General features: G+C 36.3%; 1 protein-coding gene across 1 annotated transcript in view; it reads right to left on the bottom strand.

The window, feature by feature from the left end:
- The window catches only part of Mark1 (MAP/microtubule affinity-regulating kinase 1), a 108,630-nt gene that overhangs the window by 24,041 nt on the left and 62,791 nt on the right, over positions 1–21,798 (bottom strand). Inside the window, exons 7-11 of the mRNA XM_013014988.1 lie at positions 21,278–21,348; positions 15,206–15,262; positions 9,970–10,206; positions 9,764–9,883; positions 1,307–1,406 (exon numbers count right to left, since the gene is read on the bottom strand). Of these exons, the coding sequence (XP_012870442.1) occupies positions 1,307–1,406; positions 9,764–9,883; positions 9,970–10,206; positions 15,206–15,262; positions 21,278–21,348 (585 nt within the window). The remainder of the gene's footprint in view (positions 1–1,306; positions 1,407–9,763; positions 9,884–9,969; positions 10,207–15,205; positions 15,263–21,277; positions 21,349–21,798) is intronic.

Here is a 21,798-nt window from a genome sequence, read left to right as displayed (position 1 = left end):
TGGAGTCTATGGGATTCTTTAAATACAAGATCATGTCATCTGCAAAGAGGGAGAGTTTTATTTCTTCTTTCCCTATTTGGATCCCCTTTATGGCTGCATCTTGTCTTATTGCTGTAGCTAGGCATTCTAATACTAGGTTGAAGAGAAGTGGAGATAGTGGACATCCTTGTCTTGTTCCTGAGTTAAGAGGAAATGGCTTTAGTTTTCCTTGTGAGTTAATTTTATACCCTGCTACTTTGCCAGTTTCAGATCAGCTCAAGTAACTTGTGAGATGAATCTATGGGGTTCTTTAAATATAAAATTATGTCATCTGCAAAGAGGGAAAATTTTACTTTTTCTTTCTCCATTTGGATCCCCTTTATGTTTGTCTCTTGCTTTATTGCTCTAGCTAAGAGCTCTACTACTATGTTGACAAGGAGTGGAGAGAGTAAACCTCTTTGTCTTGTTCCTGATTTTAGAGGAAATGGTTTTAACTATTCATCACTGAGTATAATGCTGGCTGTAGGTTTGTTGTATACAGCCTTTGTTATATTGAGGGATGAGGAACTTGATATTTTAATGTTCAGTGTAACATTACGATAATAATATAACTTTAAAATAACATGGAGCAATTTTACACACACACACACACACACACACACACACACACACACACACACACACTTTATTGTTGTACTGAGGTTTGAACTGAGGATCTTTTAGCTTGCTAGGCAAAAGCTCAATTACCTGAACCATGTAGGTCTCATATTTTTTTTTAGGGCTGGTCCGGTCTGCAATCTTCCTGCCTATGGCTCTTGTGTGGCTGAGATTACAGCTATACTTGGCTTAGTGTTTGAAATGAGGTCTTGCTAGCATTTTTTGCCCAGGCTGGCCTTAAACCATGATCCAATTGATCTCTATCTCCTGAGTGTTTGGGATTACAGGTCAGGGTCAGCATGCTGGCCTAATTTATATTTCTAAACACTACTTGGTAGACTATAGAACTTTTAATTTAAAAAAAACAGTCATGGGGCATGAACTCAGGGCCTAGGTACTATCCCTGAGATCTTTTGCTCAAGGCTAGTGCTCTACCACTTTGAGCCACAGTACTACCTCCAGTTTTCTACTGGTTAATTGGAGATAAGACTTTTCAGCCCAGGCTGGCTTTCAACAACAATTCTCAGATCTCAGCCTCTTGAGTAGTTTTGATTACAGGCGTGAGCCATAAGCATGCAGATAGTACTTTTAATTTTTTATTTGCCTATTTCATTTATTTTTATTTTTTGATAGCCTATTGTAGTGCCCCTTATAATATTTAAATACTTACCTATTCTTTTGGTGTCATTGAAATCTGGTTCAGGTTCTGTATATGGCTTTAGTTCTTCCTCTTCATGACCAACATTCATCCATCGATCTTTCATTATTTGCTAGAAAATAAACACTAAATTATGTTTGGTAAATCACAGCAGTCAGCATCTTAATATTTTAGTAAATATGAATTTACTGTTTTGGTCAACAAGAATCATGGGATATTCTCCAATATCTAATTTGATGTGAGACTGTGGAACACACATACTGGGATTGTCATCCATTACTCACCCAAGAAATGACTCACTATAACCTTTACCCCTATTCCTTTAAAAGAAATATTTCAAATGGGCAAATTTTAATGTAAGAAAGTACTGATCCTAACCTTTAGTTTGTATTTTTACATTTAAGATTAATGAAAAGATTGTATCACTGGTCTTCTATCAAACACATGTTGATATTTAAAAGTCACCACTTACTAAAGATAATTTAGAATATAGGAGGGAAAAGCAGTCCAGAATCACATGGAGTTTTAAGTCACAAGATAATAATGGTCTAGAGATCTGTCTTACAATAGTGCTCATATAATTAATCATACTATAATATGCATTTACATAATGTAATATGCATATAAATTGTTAAGAAGATAAATTTATGCTATTTTTTTAACCAAAGGACAGAAGAGCAACCTTGTGGGAAAATTACCATATTCACAGATTCATAATCAGACAATGGGGAACTAAAAGATGGGAAATTATCATTTATATGATAAAAATTCAGAACTTAAAGAGACATATATTCAAATAACTGTAATAATTAAAAATCCTTTTATAATATCGAATTTTAGGTTTTTATTCTACGTATTGTATATTCTATGTTTCCTTTTTCAAGTGCTACAAAATACAATTCTCCAGCTCTAGGATTTATTTTACTAATTAGGAAAATAACTATCTTTCATATACATATCTTTTGAAGACTGACTTCTTGCCTAACTATGTATCTTCCCCTTATTTACTCATAGTCACCCAAAGTCAGGCCCCAGAAAACAAACACTCTAGAACAGATCTCAGACAACTGGGAGTATAAGAATACTATTATACAGAATAGATGATTTTTCTAAAGGTTTTGGTCATATGATACATATTTAAATTTTATAGATAATACACATATTTAAAACATGATTGTGTTAACATGTAGCTCTTAAAAGATTACCACTAACTTTGTTTCTAGTAATACTGAACATGATAATTTAAGTTTGTTATCCAACTAATTAAATAAAAGCAAACCCACTACAGTTTCTCAAATAATAACACTAACATGTCAGTCTTTAGTGATTACTCATCAATTAGGAAAAAAAAAATCAAGAATTCTGGGGAGGTTTCACACCAGGAGGAAAAAATATGGTGAAAGTAGAGTAGACAATTTCCCCGAATTAAGATCTCTTCTATTCTTCATCCCTTTCTTTCAAAAAAGTATGTTTAACAGCAGCTTAGAGTCAGGCACTATCAATTACAAAAAGAAAAAATTATTGTTGGCAGAATTTCCTAGTTTGAAAGGTAACACAATATGCTCCCCCTTTATCTGTAGTTTCATTTTCCACAGTCAACCATAGTCTGGAAATAATAAATGGAAAATCCCAGAAACAAATAATTCCTGTTTTAAATTGTGTGCCTTTCGGAGTGTTACTTGGACACAAACACTAGCATTCCACTACAGTTAATCTAATAACCTAGATAGCTAAGTGACTAACCAATGGGTAGTGAATACAATAAGGATACACTGGACGAAAAAGTGACCCCTATCATCTGAGGATGAAATAGGACTGTTTGAGACTCACCAGAATTTGCTATCCATGGCCTCTTGGGGACAAATAAAGAAGTTTGACAGTGACCTGGAGCTACCTCTCTAAACCTATGTCATTCTCCTCCCCCATCTCATCAGGTAGGTATCATATTACTCCATGTCAGCACAAGAAAAAGTGTGAACAAAATATAATTCTGAGATAAAGAGACAGCTATACAGACATGATCTGTATAGCTTTTCCTATAGTATATTGTTATAATTGTTCTTATTTATTATTAGTAGCTGTTAATCTCTTACTTGGCACAATTTACAAATTAAGTTTATCACGGGTATGCATGGATTGGGGAAAAATAGAATATATAGGCTTTGATGCTCTTTGAAGTTCTAGGTATCAGGAGCTCTCGGAATGAATCCCCTGAGGAGACAACTATACATAACAATCCTCAGTGAATATAATGAACTACGTAAGGACAGTCACTGGGTACATGCAATGTCTCCCAGAACTTTCTAGGCTCTAATCTATCAAGCCTATTTGCTTTAGCACCTCTGTCCACTTCTATAGCTAGACTGCACAAGCACAGCTAGGGAAAGCATCTAGGGCTAGTAGTTCAAGTGCTATTTCAAAAATGAAAACCTTGGGGCTGGGAAGGTGGCTCAGTGGTAGAGCGCTTGCCTTGCATGCCTGAGGCCCTGGGTTCGATTCCTCAGTACCATATAAGCAAAAAGAAAAAAGCCAGGAGTGGCACTGTAGCTCAAGTGGTAGAGCGCTAGCCTTGAGCTGAAGAGCTGAGGGACAGCACCCAGGCCCAGAGTTCAGGCCCCACAACCGGACCCCCCCCCAAAAATGAAAACCTTTATAATATAAATCTGCTACAAATCTAACCTCTTACCCACACATCAACACAAACAAACAAACCTAACTCAACTTTTATCAACATGTGAGTGTTCAATGAAGGCCTGTGGGTTTGCTGTTATAATAAATGACACTGAAGCGAGTTACAAATACTTGTGGTTCTTCAATCTAGACCAATCCTTAGTGATACCTTCAAGTTTAATTAAGACCACAATGTTCATAATCAATAACTAATGAAATAAGTTTTATAAATAATGAAAAAAATTAGGCTCAAGAAGAAAAAATGTTAACAAAAGAGGAATTGGAAGGGAGACAAAATAACTTGAAGACTCAGTGAGAACACAACACATGTAAAGAGGCTCTCAGCAAAGCCAGCAGGATGTGTGGCTCCTGCAAGTTCAGGATGACTAGAGAGCAGTGTGTGAAAGTGAAGCAGAGCAAGGCTGAGGTAATATACTAACAGAAACCAAACCACAAAGGTTCCCTTTATGGAAAGGGTGAGTTTCAAAGGATACAATTTTGAATGGCCTCTGGTGAATATAGGGAAAGTAGACTAGAGAGGTTCAAGGCTAAAGGAACAGAAATCAACTGAGAGGTTTCAGCTGAAATCTAAGAGAAAAATGACACCCTGGACTAAAGGGAGGTAGGAGTAACATAAAAATGGCAATTTCAGACTCTGCCATTCAAAACTTAACACAAAACATGACTGTAAAAAGGAGGAGAAATAAGAAAGAACGCCTAAGGTTCTGGTCCAGGAAAATGAATAGGCCTTAGTACTTTTCACTGAGAAATCAAGCTTCGGAACACAAAAGGACTTGGTGTGGGGGAGTAAACAGCTGGATCTGTTTTAACAAGTTGTTTGAGGCACTATGGGATACCCAAATAGTCATATTCTGTAAAACACTCTGATAGTCTGTTCAGATGTTCAAGAGAAGTGTGGGTTTAGGACCAACATTTGCAAATCACTGGACTTTTCAGAAGGAATGACCAGTGAGAAGGTACAGAAGAGGACTCGATCATTTAAGGGTTAGAAGAAATAGGACATGTCCACATGGCCAAATATGATGGTATCTAACAAAGAAAGATGACTCTACTAAGGGAAGTTTCAGTGGACTGATGGCATTAGGAACTAGAAGGCAGTGGGTATAAAGGCAAATGGGTAACCAAGGGATTGCTGAGAGGCAGTATGGTCTGTTTCAAAAGGGTTAAACAAGAAGTTAGCAATGGAAGGGGATTATTTCAGAGTTGATGGATGCACTTTCTGTCCTAAGTGGAAGATATATAATGTTTCCATAATGTAATTTTTTGTTTACCTGTTATCACTATCTCTACCATCAAACTATAAACCTAAACAAAGACTGGTTAAAAACTGATTTGTTAAATCTTACATATCTAGCCTCCTAAAAGAACTAACACTGAAGTTCTTGATACCTATTAGTAGACAGAATGTATAAACCTTTTCTGAATCACTTCTTTGCCCTTCCTCTGTGTTCCCATGGAACTCTGTTATATCATACTGCTATTGTCAATGACTCCTACACTTCCTCATTTATTATGGTTAGTTATGCACAGGTTTGTCTCCATTGTCTTAAAAGTCATAGAGGTCAAAGACTGTCTTGTACCACCTTTTTCAGCACAAATGCTTTCTGTTTCTGAAAAAAAAAGCTACTGTAGGAGTCCAGGATAAGAGAGAATGCAGGGATTTAGCAGCAAAACATCATTTTAGAAAGCTGTTGAAATGTAAGGAGGAAGAACAAGATTGGCCTGGACATTTAGAAATGGAAAAGAAAATGGAGTATCATTCTCAGTATCATCTGACATTCAAGAAAAGGATGTTAATACAAGAGGGTTCTGAAGAATTTTAACTCAGGTGACTGGCAAAATAGAGATTCTATGAATTAAGAAACATAGGCTCAAGACCAAACTTAATAGTTGTAATACAGACCATTAAAAGAAAAATAAAGAGAATCCAAATTTCCTGATGATTCTCAATGTATGTTTATATAGTACTCTTAACAGGAAAAAGTATATACTTGAATCAATATCTAAAATATATACGAACACTGAGAAGTGGTATAGCTTTTACTGAATATACAATATACAACTATTGCTGCTATTAACACCAAGTATTTAAACTCATAAAGAACAATTAGCAGTGTGGACTGGAGGTGTGTAGGAAGGAGTCATAAGGAGGAGAATGTAAACTGATTCTGGAGATACGATTACTGTTTGGACTGGTAGAAAGTAAAGGCAGAGGGAAGGGGGAACAAGCAGTGGGGAGATGCTGTTCTGTGATTTGGAACAAAGATAATGTTCAAAGAAAGAGTGAAAGATAAGGTTTGTTAATCTTCAGCTGATCAACCTAATAACCTTCATCTGACAGGCAACAGAGAAATGATACATTTTATTAACAAGAAAGATAAACAACATTTTAGTAATGGTACTGAGTAAAGAGTTAGACACACAGACAGAACACTGGCCTGAGCCTTATTCAGAATCAGCTGTGAGGCAAGCTCAGCCAGCAAACATGGAGATGTAGAGATGGGGAAAGGGCAAACATGAGCAATACCGCTTAGCCTTACTGTCTCAGTATTCTAGTAACTGGGAATTCAAGAGTTTACTTGGCAGTTTATATAACAACAATTGCATTTCAAAGATGAATAAAAATAATCTGAGAGCTGGGTGTGGTAGTTCCTACCTGTAACCACAGCACTTAGGAGACAGAAGCAGGAAGACTGTGAGTTTGAAGCCAGCCTGGGCTACTCAGCAAGACTGTCAAACCAAGGTCTGTAGACAGTAGAACACTTACCTAGAATGTATAAGACCCTGGGTTCTATCCCCAATACTATAAAAATGAATGAATGAATGAATGAATAAATACCAGAGAACAGATGGGAAAGGAGAAAGGGAAAAAGAACATAAATAAAGCAATTATAACAAACTATGTTACTACCATAGTTAGCACTCTAGAACTTAATATATGCAATACTGCGTCAAGCTGAAGGGAAAAGGAACATTAAAAAGCCGTGGGTCATGCATCTTTTGGTAAGGATAACAGCCATCAGACTATAGTACAGTAGTTCCAATCTATCCAGATTGGATTTACTATAGATTTACTAAAGATTTATCTCAGTAGGAAAAATAAACTACACTACATTATTTCTAAGAAGAGCGATGAAACAACTCAAATGTGCAGTATAGCTTAATCATAACATGATATGTCATCCATGAAGAATGACACAGCTATGGAAAGGAAAGACTTCATTCCTATGCAAAGGCAAAAAGTACAAGCCAAAACTGTTACCAGATACATAGTTATGTTTCAACACCCCAAAGTAAGTATTTTGAAAGCCACTGTTTTTAAATACTTTATAGCTTTCTTCATTATAAATTTAATAGTAATGTTGGTGTGAGGAATAAAAATAAAGACCATCTAATATAATTTCTGAAGACATTGGTATTTAAAGAGAGTTTCTTAAGGTAGATGTACTAAATCCTTTTTAAAAATATGATGTCTGATTTCACTGGAAAGTTGTTTTTGGAAACTGTGAAGGAGACCAACCTTAGTGAAAGCTGAAATATTATGATAATATTTCCAATGTGAATTGAGGGTTCTGAGCTGAAAATTTTAATTCAGATAAACTGGAACAGGAGGTCTTCAAGAATTACTCAAATATATCAACCTGAACTTCTAGAGATCAGATGGTTTTTAAATATCGAATCATTTTTGGTTTTGCAATTATAGTATACATAAATTGTAAAAAATAATAATGGTTTCACTGTGACAAAGTTAAATATTTTAATAATAGTAATTTGGCATTTAAATTCATGTCAAACTACTCAAATACCTTAATCTTCAGTGTTCTAATGTTAAAGATGAAAGATAAATATTTGGCAATTATAAAGTAGTCAACTTTTTTTTTTTTTTTGGCCTGTTGTGGGGCTTGAACTCTGAGCCTGGTACTGTCCCTCAGCTCTTCAGCTCAAGGCTAGTGCTCTACCACTTGAGCCACAGCGCCACTTCCAGCTTTTTCTGTTTATGTGGTGCTGAGGAATCGAACCCAGAGACTCATGCATGAGAGGCACTGAGCCATTTTCCCAGCCCTAAAGTAGTCATCTTTAAGACAGAAGCGTATCTGTTCTGCCCAGAGAAATTTGTATATGTTCTCTCAAAATAATTTTTGTATGTGCCTTTTAATCTGACTGTCTAAACTGCTTCAACTAAGTGAACCTCAAATAAAGTAGGCTCCTAGGATGAAAAGGGGTAACAAAGGGCTGGGAAGTTGGCTCAGTGGTAGAGCGCTTGCCTTGCATACCTGAGGCCCTGGGTTCGATTCTTCAGCACCACATAAGCAAAAAGAAAAAAAAAGCCGGAAGTGGTGCCGTGGCTCAAGTGGTAGAGCGCTAGCCTTGAGCTGAAGAGCTGAGGGACAGCGCCCAGGCCCAGAGTTCAGGCCCCACGACCAGACCCAACCCCCGCCCCCCCAAAAAAAAGAAAGAAAAAGAAAATGGGTAACAAAGCAGAAAAGTAGAGATTTATCTTCTTTAAAGTTCTAGGCCTTTAGAAGTGAGAGTTAATGATATCAACTACTTAAATGTTTCACATAATTTTCTATGATAGTTGAAAGTAAGCTTAGAAAAGCAGTGACAGAAAAATGAGATTTTTCCTTCAGATGTAAAATATTATTAACATACCCTTTTCCCCTAAAAGAAAAAAAACCCCACAAGTCTTAAAATGAGAACTAATCACATTTAAACAATAATAATTCAGTTTAAAAGTACTTGATAATTGATCCACTGATACAAAGCATTTGCGATAATTTCCCAGTGGAAGTCACCATCCCTTTGCTTCCACCAAAACATATTGCATCTCTTAGTGAAAAGTATTTGTGGAAATAAAATTACAAAGCCCAAACTAACCTGAGAGCTCTGTACACAGGGATGGCTCACTATAAGGCTGGCTGCCTCCTAACCAGCATGGAGTCCGTGCCAGAAAGCCCCATTGCTACACTAAAAAAGTACAGTTTAAATGAGGTTAATTCTCTGAATTTTCTACTCTTCCAAATTAAGGTAAATAAAAAAAAAAGACAAAAAGCACAAGTGAGTAATGCATGCTGAATCACTGAAATTTCTTAGTATAGCCAAAACATCACTCTCAAAAACAGACAAGCAGAATACTTAAGAAACAAGTTATCCTAATTGTAGTGCCTGAAGGAAAAAAAATTGGGCATTGTGATTACATGAACTTCTGCTATTATTATGCCCTAACATATTTAGTACAATAGTAAATATGGAACAGTATGTAGACAAGGTACATAAGTCTGTTAAGAAATGAAAATATCTATTTCCAAATTGATCTACTTTAAACATTCTGTACTGAGAGGTTTCTATTAAAATTTTTGTTATCAGATAATAATTTAAGATAGAGTCATGAAATATTCACCAGACTAGAATTTTTGCAATCACTTTTCTTTGTCCTTGAAATATGTGTTGAGTCCTTACTAAAATCAACGTTTTGTTTCTAACAATGTAGTTTCTGACACAGGCTATGTTTTCTTCCTCTGTAACTCAAAGTCAACTTTATCCCTGTTTTTATGTTGTTTTAATTTTAAAACCATGGAGAATAAAATCCTTAGGGAAACCTCCTATGACAAATTTTGAATAAAGTATCATGCCATTTTTTTTGTCACTTTCATATACAAGGCAAATTAGATAAGGTAGCACATTTCCCAAGAACAAAATGGGAAACCAGTGCTTTTCAAGTTCTAGAATATTATAATTACTAAACTTTGAATCTGTAGTACAAAAGAAACTACTTACTTCTAAGCTGCCTCTCTTTATTGGATTCAACACTAACAATTTCTTCAGAAGATTTTCACAGTCTGTGGACATATAGAAGGGAATACGATACTTCCCCCTTAAGACTCGCTCCCGTAGTTCCTTAAAAAAAGAAAGAAAGCACTTATAATTACCTTTTGAAATGACTGCATCTGGGGCTAAAATATAACATAAAATTTAGTTGATACCTTTAAATTCTGGCCATCAAAAGGCAAGGAACCACTGACTAATGTATAGAGAATGACGCCAAGACTCCACACATCCACTTCTGGCCCATCATACTTCTTTCCTTGGAAAAGCTCAGGAGCAGCGTAAGGTGGGCTTCCACAAAATGTGTCCAATTTGTTCCCAACTGTGAATTCATTACTAAAACCAAAGTCAGCAATTTTAATATTCATATCAGCATCAAGAAGAAGGTTTTCAGCCTAAGAGGAAAATAATAAAAAGGACAATGTAAAAAGTATACACAAAATAAAAATCTTTGTTGAACTAGCTTCAGATCTCAAACTTACGTATTTACTGCCTTTCATTATTAAATGTAGTATGACATTTAGTAGCCTAGGATGGTATTTCAGTGCATTATCGTACAATGTCTATGTTAGACTGAATTTTAATACTAGAAAAGTTGTCATTTGTAAGTACATATACAACTATTTAAAACAGGCTACCTAAAACCCATTGAATTCCAGTTATTTTAAACCTTTTTTTAAAACCCTTTTTTCCTTCATGGTAGGAGACACACTGGAACTATACCTTAATCGAAAGAACAACCCTATTCTACTTTGAACTAAACCAAGTTTTTACTTGGAGGACCTCTATTTTAATAGCATCCTTAAAAGGCTCAGGATGTATTTAAAATGACTGGATTCTGTAACTACTTCGTTCATTCTTCTTTCTGTTTTGTTTTTAGTTCTCAGGGCCTTATACTTGTACGTGGTAGGTAGAAGCTCTACCACTTCAGTTCATCTCCAGACTTTTATTTGCTTTCATTATTTTTCAAGTAACGTCTTGCTTTTCAGAAGGCAGACCTAAACTATGCTTCTATTTAGGCTTCCAGCTTATCTGGTATTATAGGTGTTCTGTGTCACCAGACTCATCTTTTTTTTTTGTTATTATAAAGGTAATGCACAGAGGGATTACAATTACATGAGTCAGGTAGTGAGTACATTTGCTTTCATACAGTGTCTTCGCTCCCCTCACTCTCTTCTAGTCCTCTTCCTGTCTATACCCATGAGTTGTATAGTTAGTTCACTTTCATCAGTCTTCAGTGAGCTCCACTACTGCACATTTTGCCATTTGTCCCTAGAGTTGTGTGTCCTCCCCTCTCTCCTGAAGATATGCATGTGAATACATGTTAACAAAAATTTTAAAAAGCTTCGTTTCCATATCATGGAGTTTATTTCTATATATATATATATATATAATCTTATATAAATATAAAGAGGTATGTAGGCACTGTGCCTTTGTGTTTCTCTCTTAATAGTATCCTCTTTTGGTCTCACTGTGTATGACTGTCTAAAATCCTGTATAATTTATCACATCCTAGTGCATTTTAGATCTAATTTTGGCATATCAGAGATCTGAGCTTGGCTACCTCACTTAACATGATTTGTTCTAGTTCCATCCATTTCCCTGCAAGTGACATAATTTTATTCTCCCTAATGGTTGTGTAAAATTCTATTGTATATAAGTACCACATTTTTTGGATTCACTAATTTATTTTAGGGCCTCTGTGCTGTTTGCATATCTTTGCTATTGTAAATAGTGCAGCAATGAACATGGATGTGCAGGTGTCTTTATGATATCCTGGCTTGTGATGTTCTGGGTATATGCCCAGGAGTAGTATGGCTGGTTCATACATTTAGTTTTTTGAGGAACCTCCAGACTGTTGTCCAGAGTTGTTAAACTAGTTTATACTCTCACCAACAGTACAGTAGGGTTCCTTTTCCCCCACATCTCTGCCAATATTTGTTGTTTGAAATCAAAATATTGGCCAATCTAACTGGGATGAGATGGAAATTCAGAGTTCTTCTGATTTGCATATCTTTTTTGGCCATGTGTTTCTTTGCCATTCTTCTTCTTCTTCTTCTTTTTCTTTTTTTTGCCAGTCCTGGTGCTTGTTAACTCAGGGCCTAGGCACTGTCCCTGAGCTTCTTTTGCTCAAGGCTAGCACTCTACCACTTGAGCCACAGCACCACTTCCGGCTTTTTCTGTGTATATGGTACTGAGGAATTGAACACAGGGCTAGTGCATGTTAGGTAAGCACTCTACCATAATACCACCTTCCCAGCCCCATCTTTGCCATTCTTATCTCTTCTGAGAAGTCTTTCCTTAGCTCCCTTGCCCATAATTAGTGATTGGTTTATTACCTTTGCACACTCAGCATTTTTCTTGGCTGAAATGGGTTCTTATGAACTTTTTGCTTGGGCTAGCCCCAAATTTATGATCCTCCTGACTGCTGCTTTCTGAGTAGCTAGGATTATAGGTGTGAGCTACCATGACAGGTTTTTTCCCCCATCTCTTCTAGAACGTTTCCTTAACAAAGGGCTAAGTGAAACAAAACAAAGCAGAATAATAAAAGTTATTGGCCACCCTGTAAGTCCTGGTAGGACTCTAGCTCAACAAAATAAAAACAAAGTGATATAATTTATCACGTAACTACCATAAAAGTATGAAAATTTTGGAGATTTTTATGAAATCATAACATTTATGGACTATATGATAAAAAAGATTATCTGAAATAATGGTCTGATCATTGTAAGTTTCTGAGTCCATGTTTCTGAGCTGCGTATCAGTTTCCTAGAGCTGTCTAGATGGAGATCAAAGTACTCATATAGCCTCAGTAAAAGAGAACTGCATGAGGTACTGAGGTCTCCTTCTAGGAGTCTAGGCAAAATTTTCTCTATCAAACTAGAAGAAAATGTGTTAGTGGAACATGATCTTTTGGTAGATCGTGTGTGAAATGCAATGACAAATCGGGGACCAGAACACAGAAGCAGGCGATAATCCTCCTCTTTCTTCTTGGTAGAAGTTATTTTTTTCCCTTAAAATATCTGAACTGGGAGCTCACATCCGTAATCTTAGCTTCTCAGGATACTGAAATCTTGAGGGCTGTGACTCAAAGCCATCAGGGCAGGAAAGTCTGTGAGACTCTGATCTCCAATTAACTAACATCAGAATTGGAAGTGGTACTATGGCTCAAAGTGGTAGAACACTAGCCTTGAGCAAAAAGCTCAGGGACAGTAACCAGGCCCTGAGTTCAAATCCCAGGACTGACCAAAAAGAAATCAATCTGAGAGTGGAAATTGAGCAATGAAAACATTTGGGACTGTAGAAAATCTGGTAAGCCCAGAAAAATGTAGCTAAAACATATGAGGAGATTTCTAACAACTATTAAGGATAGTATATTTAAATATAATCCAAATCAGTGCTAATAATTAATAAAGGTGATGGAGAAATAAAAAGAGAAAAAGAGACTCCTAGTAATCCCTGTCTGTCACCTTGTATTAGTATCAATTCAAAATGGATCAAAGATCTGAATGTAAGACTTGAAACCATGAAACTACTACAGGAAGGAGTAGCAGACACCTTAGACCTTATCAACATAGGCAAGAACTTCCTAAGTAGAAATCCAAGGGCTCAGCAAATAGGAGACAGAATTGACAAATGAGACTGAATCTAGCTAAAAGGTTTCTGAATAACAGGATAAGATCTTTGCCAGCTATATATCTGACAAGGGCCTAATATCCAGAATACACAAAGAACTCAAGAAACTAAACCCCCAAAGAGTCAGTAACCCAACCAATACAGTAAAAGAGTCAGTACAAAAGAGTCAGTAACCCAACCAGTAACCCAACCAATACAGTAACCCAACCAATACAAAGAGCTAAATACTTTCAGAAGAAGTAAAAAATGGCCAATAAATACATGACAAAATGTTCAATATCCTTGGCCATAGAGGAAATGCAAATCAAAACAACACTAAGATCCTATCTCACCCCAGTAAGAATGTCCGTCTTCCAGAATACAAACAAATGCTGCCAGAAATTTGAGAACCCTATTACATTGGTGATGGGAAAGTAAACTAGTACCGACACTATGGAAGGCAGTTTAGAGATTGATCAAAAATCTAAACACAGAGCTAGGCTATATCTATTTTTGGGTATTTATCAAAATATTACAAGTTGGGATACAGTAAAGACACTTTCACAAGAATGTACACTGCTTTATTATTCACCAAACCAAGATATCCAAACAGCCTAGATGCCCTGTAACAGATGAATGGATCAAGGTAGTGTGTGTGTGTGTGTGTGTGTGCGCGCGCGCGCGCACAATCGAATTTTTCATTTTCAGGGAAACGGATAGACTTGGAAAATTTAGATGTTAAGTGAAGTCAGGTTCAGAGAGACAAAAGGGGCATGGCTTCTCTCATATGTGTTAGATCTAAATTAAAAACATAAATGAGACCATATACAAGGTTATGTGTGTGTGTGTGTGTGTGTGACAGTCTAAAGTATGGTAGTCACAGAAAAGGATTGCAATAGATTAATTCCTAAAGTAACTTATAATTAAAAAAATGAATACCAGGAAGCTGAAATTTGTATTGTCTGCATGAGAGGAGGCCAAAAAGCGGCTAGGAAGATGAATGGAGAGAGGAAGAGTGAGCAAATATAATTATAATATTCAATGCCCATATGTGAAAATGGAATCAGGTAACCTAAGGGGATGGGTGGGGTTGGAAGAGTTGGGGGAGGATGATAGAAAGGGTGACCATGATCAAGATGCACTGTAACCATAAAATTACATGCTGAATGAACTGAAAACCCTCTATACAACTATTTAAAGAAAATAAAAATAAATACATAAATAAACTAAAAGTTCAGTAAAGAATAATGCAAATTAGATTTGGGTAGAACAGAAAGGCAAGGAAACGACTGAAATGCTTAGGCAGGGAATTACTATCTTCATTTTTTTTTCAACTCTTTTGACCACAACCATTTCCTAACTAGTATATATATTTTTTACTGATCAATATGCAAGTTTATAGTAATCACAATTCTTTAACATTTATTAAAAACATTTTGGGCTTTAATGTAGAGAATTAACACTGGCTCTTATATCAGACAAACATAGATTACATCAACTTTGCCTCTTTCTGAAAAGAACCTTGGGCATTTTTAGTTAGGGAAAATGTCCCACATTTAACTACTTAAAAAAGCTAATGGTAAATCAAATCCTCTATTATTTAGTGCTAGATAAGTTCATGTCCATATTTTCTCCATTTGTTCCAAAAATATTACCTGTTGTAAAGATGCTGTAAGAATGAAATAAAAACTATCTCAGTGCCTGAAACAGTTAGGTAATCAAATAGCTCTAATTTCATTATTAAATACTTTAATAATCATGATTTTGTCAACACCTTACCTTAAGATCACGATGAACAATGCATTTTTGATGACAATACTGTACAGCTGACACAATCTAAAATAAATATTTAGATAAGAATCAAAATTATTTTATAGTTAAAAACATTCTGATTTTTCCACAATTATTACCTCTAATTTAGAAAACCTAAATCAGATTCAAAGTAATACTTGGTAACTTCATCATTCCTCTAGTTCAGAAAACTATACATATATTCAAGTGATGAAAACTGTGCTCATCAAACTATGAGAAATAGATGATAAACAATTATGTAATTCTTACATAAATACAGATATGGAAAGAATCTGACAGCAGATGATAAAGAGCCATTATATATTTAAGATTACATCTGATAAAAGCTGGGTGCCAGTGACTCACAAATCTAATCCTAGCTATTCAGGAAGCTGAGATCTGAGGATCACAGTTTGAAGTCACCCCAGGCAGGGAAGTTCATGAGACTTATCTTCAATTAACCACCAAAAAAAGCTGGAAGTGGAGTTGTGGCTCAAAGTGGTAGAGAGCCAGACTTGAGCAAAAAGCTTAGGGACATTGCTCAGGCCTTGAGTTCAAGCTCCAGGACAATGCGTGCATGGCAACGTGCGCGCATGCGTGTGCACATGCACGCACACACACACACACACACACACACACACACACAGTATTATGTATAAGAGGATGATCATGGGCTGGGAAGGTGGCTCAGTGGTAGAGCGCTTGCCTTGCATGCATGAGGCCCTGGGTTCGATTCCTCAGCACCACATAAGCAAAAAGAAAAAAGCCCTAAGTAGCACTGTGGCTCAAGTGGTAGAGCGCTAGCCTTGAGCTGAAGAGCTGAGGGACAGCACCCAGGCCCAGAGTTCAGGCCCCACGACTGGACCAAAAAAAAAAACAAAAACATGTTTAAATGTTAGATGTTGGTTAATCATTTATAAATGGAGATTAAAATGAAATTTTTCAAAGTTTTTAAATTATGTGAATTAATAGTAGCAGGCAAGATAAAAGAACTTTAAAGTGAAACTATTTCAGTATTAGGAAATTATTCTGATGTATACTAAAATGGTTCAAAGACAGAGAAGAAATGAGTTCAAAACAAATCATCAACACACAATGAGGAACATATAATTCAACCAAATTCAACAATCCAAGTCAGTTAACAAGAAAATGTGTTTTGGTTGCTAAAGGAGCACAAATGGATCCTGCCCTTAAGAGCTTAAAATCTAATTGCAGAGAAAACCTGTATGCGAAAACTATAATACAAGACAGAAGTATAGGAGTAGAAGAACAAAGAAGTGAGAGTATCATAAAAAAATAAAATAGCAGTTGGAAATGATTTCTGGAGAAGGTGATATTTGATCCGAGCTATCCATGAAAGGACAGTAATATTCAAAGATGTAGAGCTTTATGCTGAGTGCTGGGCAAAGGGCATGGAGGTAAGAAGCATTACTTATGAGGAAACACAAGTGTGAAAATGGATGAGAAATGGAGATGGAGGTTCTTGTTGTTTTGTTTTGTGGTGCTAAGCATTGAAGCCAATGCCTTGTTGCAAAGTAAACACATGTACCTTTACCACTGAACTACATCCTCAGCCCAGGAGTCAAACTTGATAGAAGTGCTAACAGTCCCTGAATTCTAAATTAAGCAAGTACTACATATGTTTTTATGAAGGGTGACTGAGGATTCTTATGATCATTTTGAAGTGTGGCCCCTAAAAATACAGCAGAATTTAACAATAAACAATTAGTTTTCTTAAGCAATTTGCTTCAAAACTCTAATGCCCACTTTTCATAAAATTATGTTTATTAGTTGTAAGACATATTTACATGCATATTTTACTGGATATGTTCCACAGGTTATAATAAAACATATTCACTATTAGGTTACTCTCTTATCATGGATAAAAGAAATTTTATGATAATGAAATGACCTTTTACAAGTCACATACTTGTGTGACACAGCAAAAGTATACTACAGGTAATGATTTCATTACCAAACATGATCAGAGGCCAGACACTTCACATTAGACAGAATGGTCAATATGAGAGCAATTCTATAGACATTTCTAGAATAAAAAATTTCTTAAGGCTTCAAGCTTTAACAATACAAAGATCACCAAAGGGAATGTTCTGTGTTATGCTTGCCTTTCTCTACAGAGACAATGACCTTTGAGTTAGCATTCATATATGGTAGTTTATTGTATTACCATATGTAACTCCCAGGGTCCAATTTCTGCCATGACAGACATTTTTTGGCACTGCAAGAATCCTCATTCATAACTTCAATTTTATCGCACTACTGTATGGCTAGACTCTCCTATCTCAAACTATTTTGGACTACTATAAACAGGATTTGGAACTACTCCATGACGCTTCTATTATGAACCTTGAGATCAGACTTTTCCACCAGTCCTGCTGTGATCTAAAGGCTACACACATCAGTGTCTTCTGCTAAGGTGCAGTTGTGGGGTTACTCCCGTGTTCTTTATAAATGGGCCAGAAATTCCTATGCTTTATAGGACACTTGATATTAGAATTAATAGTGATTTTTTGCAGGCCTTCATATTCTGTAGAATGGGAAGACAAAGTACAGGTATTGGTTACTAAAACTGTCTTAAACTGTTACGTTTTCTTTGGTATACCTAACAGCAGGGTCAAGGGCATACATCTGTACATCTTTGCTAATGTAGTACACCTTTTTTAACTGTTAAATTTTTTTTAATCATAAAAAATGTACTTTATATTTATTCTTTAAAAAACTGTCTGTTAGCACTGGCTTACGCCTGTAATCCTAGCTACTCAGGAGGCTAAGATCTGAGGATCACAGTTCAAAGCCAGCCCAGGCAGGAAAGTCTGTGAGACTCTTAGCTCCAATAAACCACCAGAAAACCGGAAGTGGTGCTGTGGCTCCAGTGGTAGAGTGCTCGCCTTGAGCTGAAGAGCTGAGGGACAGCGGCACCACAACTGACCCCACCCCCCAAAAAAGAAAAAAACTATCCTTAAGTTGTAAAATGGGGTCCTCAATGCAACATTTATTAATTTTTAAAGAGTTTAGATGGGAGTTAAGTGAAAATAAGTTCTCAAAAATAAATTTTCTAATGTGAGGGAAACACAGATATAAAATAATCTAACATTTATAAAACACAATATTAAGGAAACATTCCTCGGGGACTGGGAAGGTGGCTCAGTGGTAGAGCACTTGCCTTGCATGCCTGAGGCCCTAGGTTCGATTGCTCAGCACTACATAAGCAAAAAGAAAAAAGCCGGAAGTGGTGCTGTGGCTCAAGTGGTAGAGCGCTAGCCTTGAGCTGAAGAGCTGAAGGACAGCACCCAGGCCCAGAGTTCAGGCCCCACAACCGGACCCAAAAAATAAAAAAAATAAGAAAACATTCCCCATTGTTCTACATTTTAAAGAGCACTTCTTGATATTCAACCTCTGCAACATAAGGAACATAAAGCTGATTCCAAAGTAATCCAGACTATATTTGAAAAATTAAGACAACTTTAGTAAATATGATTAATTTCAAAATACCTTTTTTGTGGTACTGTGGATCAAACCCCAGGACCCACAATCTTTTTCCTAATCACCTAATGCACTCTTGTCAACCAACCAGCAAATATGGCAAGCTCTTTCAAATTGCAGGCATTTCAACTTCTCTAATTTTACACTGTACCAACTACTATTTTTTATACACATTGTCTTTGGTGAGTAAAACTAGTAGCTGACTAAGAAGAAAAGGGGCAAGTAACAGTAACCTTTACAATATACATTATGATCCCAATGGACTACTGAGTAACAAGTGGAATTTTCTTGATGGCCTACTACTCACTAAAGCTACTGTGATACTGAAAGATGAGTGGCACTGGAAGTGGTTCTATGCGGTTGTGTGATTGCAGACACCATGAAGGGTGCTCTGCAGAATCTGCTCCTGTCCCTGCTGTCTCAATACTGTAAGAGACTCGGTTGACAGCCCTCATGTCACTGTGAGGCAAACGTTGAGGATGAGGTTCAGGTGTAAGATCAGGGACCACATGCTCCCCCTGAGCTTCAGAACACTTGCTACTGCCCTGAGTGTAGATAGGAAGGGGGCCTGCATTTGGGTCAAGGGCAGTGTAAATTCTCTATTTGCAAAGCTCCAGAATACCTGTCACTGAATACCTGACACCTACTCATACTATGCCACCATTCATTAAGCAAAGTCCTTCACACATACTGACTGTAATCCTCACAGCTCCTGGAGTTAGCTGAGTTGCTCCAGTTCGCAGTGAAGCCCAGGCTCAGAAGTTAGCAAAACTTGCCCAGAGTCACAGAGCTCACACAGATTCAGGCACAGCAACCAGCAGACTGGCTCCTAAATCTCTAAGTTCCCCTTATGAGTAAGCTTAGACTCTATCCCAGGACAGGACAGAACTTAATAATAAGGGGTTAAGCACAATTCAGTTTCTTAATGTTATTTCCCCCATCACCAGTTATTTTTGCATTTACTACTTTAATATGACTGCTTCTGAAAATCTACCAAAAATAAAAGGCTGTCAAAAGTATTTAATTCCATGAAATATCAATAATAGAGGTTTTATAAGACAGTCACTCTATAATCATTTTGGAGAATGTCATATCTTGATATAATATCAAGTTAAATACTTGTTTCCTTCCTTCTTGAAGACTTATCTGATAGTTTAATATGTTAACATGTACATACATATAAACATAAACATATGCCCACACATGCATATACACACAACCCTTAGAAAATCTTATGTAAATACACAAGTGTTTCTCAGACATACAGACTACAGAATCTCTTTAATTGCAGAACCAATCCTTACCAAGTTATTGAGCTGTTTTAAAATGGAAAATCTTAATTGACCAAGGGAAAGTATCAGATACTGATACTTTCTGAAACTTTACTTCAACACATTTTATGAATGATTAAAACTAGCAATTTCTACAGTAATTTATAAAGTATACTCCTTATTATTATTGTTGGTGGTGTTATTTTGAGTGTGTGCCAGTTCTGGGGCTTGAACCCAGGGTCTAGGTGCTGTCCTTGAGTTTATTTTGCTCAGAGCTAGCATTCTACCACTTGAGCCATACTCCACTTCTGGCTTTTTACTGGTTAATTGGAGATAAGGATCTCATGAACTTTCTTGTCTGTGCTGGCTTCAAACCCAATCCTCAGATCTCAGTCTCTTAAGTAGCTAGGATTATAGGTGTGAGCCACTGGCACCCAGCTAAACTATGCTTATTTTAATTACTTCAATCCTAAAAGTTAAATTTAAATCCTAGACAAATACATATTATTTTTTCTTATTTTATAATTTCTACAAGTCAAACTGGAATTGAAAGTCTTCTATCACATTTGCAAAGTTCCTTGCCTCAATATTTGAATAAAATGAACCATATACTTTCAATCTATGGATTTTATTACCAATGTATCTTTAATTATAAAAGAAAATAATAGCACACATATATGACTGATAATCTGACAATATACATTTTTAAACAGCACACATATATGACTCATAATTCTTGATAAAAGTTAGTAGACATAGGCATCAAAAGATTATATCTTTTCCATCTTGGTCTGGTTTGCCTTTATAAGACACAATGAAACAAAGTGACTTAAAAAATTCACTTTCTGTAACAAACTAAAAACAATCTCCAATTATTTTAAGTTTAAATTATGAAAAACAGGTTTCTTCCATTCTTACAAAGTGTTTAAGTACGTATTTTTTCTTTTATTTGTCAGTCGTGGGGTTTGAACTCTGGGCTTGGGCGCTATCCCTCAGCTCTTCAGCTCAAGGTGAGCGCTCTACCACTTGAGCCACAGGACCACTTCCGGTTTTCTAGTGGTTTACTGGAGCTGAGTCTCACAGACTTTCCTGCCCGGGCTGCCTTTGAACCGTGATCCTCAGGTCTCAGTCTCCTGAGTAGCTAGGATTACAGGCGTGAGCCACCAGCGCCCAGCGGTATTTTTCTTTTTAAGATGGCATGTACTCTCACATTCCAGTTCATAATACAGTCAACTGTACATCACTGAACATATCAGCAAAACAGAGTTGAAAACTACTTCCATACCTGCCTAAATTTTGCACGGGCCTCTTTCTCTTTCATTCTTCCATGGGCAACTAAGTAATCAAACACTTCACCTGAATCAGAAAGGTAAAGCAGGTAGTAAAATATACATCGATTTTTGTTTAGCAATATATACCAAGACAAGCTGTTGCCTTGTTTTTAAAGAAACTTTCATGGCCCACAATTTTCCAATGTATTTATATAAGTTACAAACTAAGACATGAACAGAAAAAAAAAAGTGAATTAAGTATGTGCAATTTATGACTTAGCAAAACTCTTTCAAAAACACATCATAAAATAACCACATATTACATAAAAATAGTCAACTCTTTATTATCCATTCGAATAAATGGAAACCACCACATGGTTGATAAAGAATTACATTTAGCTTTGTATTTGGTGCTCAAATATGAACAAAATAGTTTCAACAAAATATGTCAAAAAAGGCATATTATGGTGTTTATTCTTTAAAATTTTACACATCATACAGTCTTGATCAAATGCCATCTTACTACTTCCATCCA

The sequence above is a fragment of the Dipodomys ordii genome, unplaced genomic scaffold (assembly GCF_000151885.1).
Source record: "Dipodomys ordii isolate 6190 unplaced genomic scaffold, Dord_2.0 Scaffold26, whole genome shotgun sequence".
Taxonomy (NCBI): Eukaryota; Metazoa; Chordata; class Mammalia; order Rodentia; family Heteromyidae; genus Dipodomys; species Dipodomys ordii.
The sequence above is the reverse complement of the archived record's forward strand: the minus strand, read 5'-3'. Positions and strand labels throughout refer to the sequence as shown.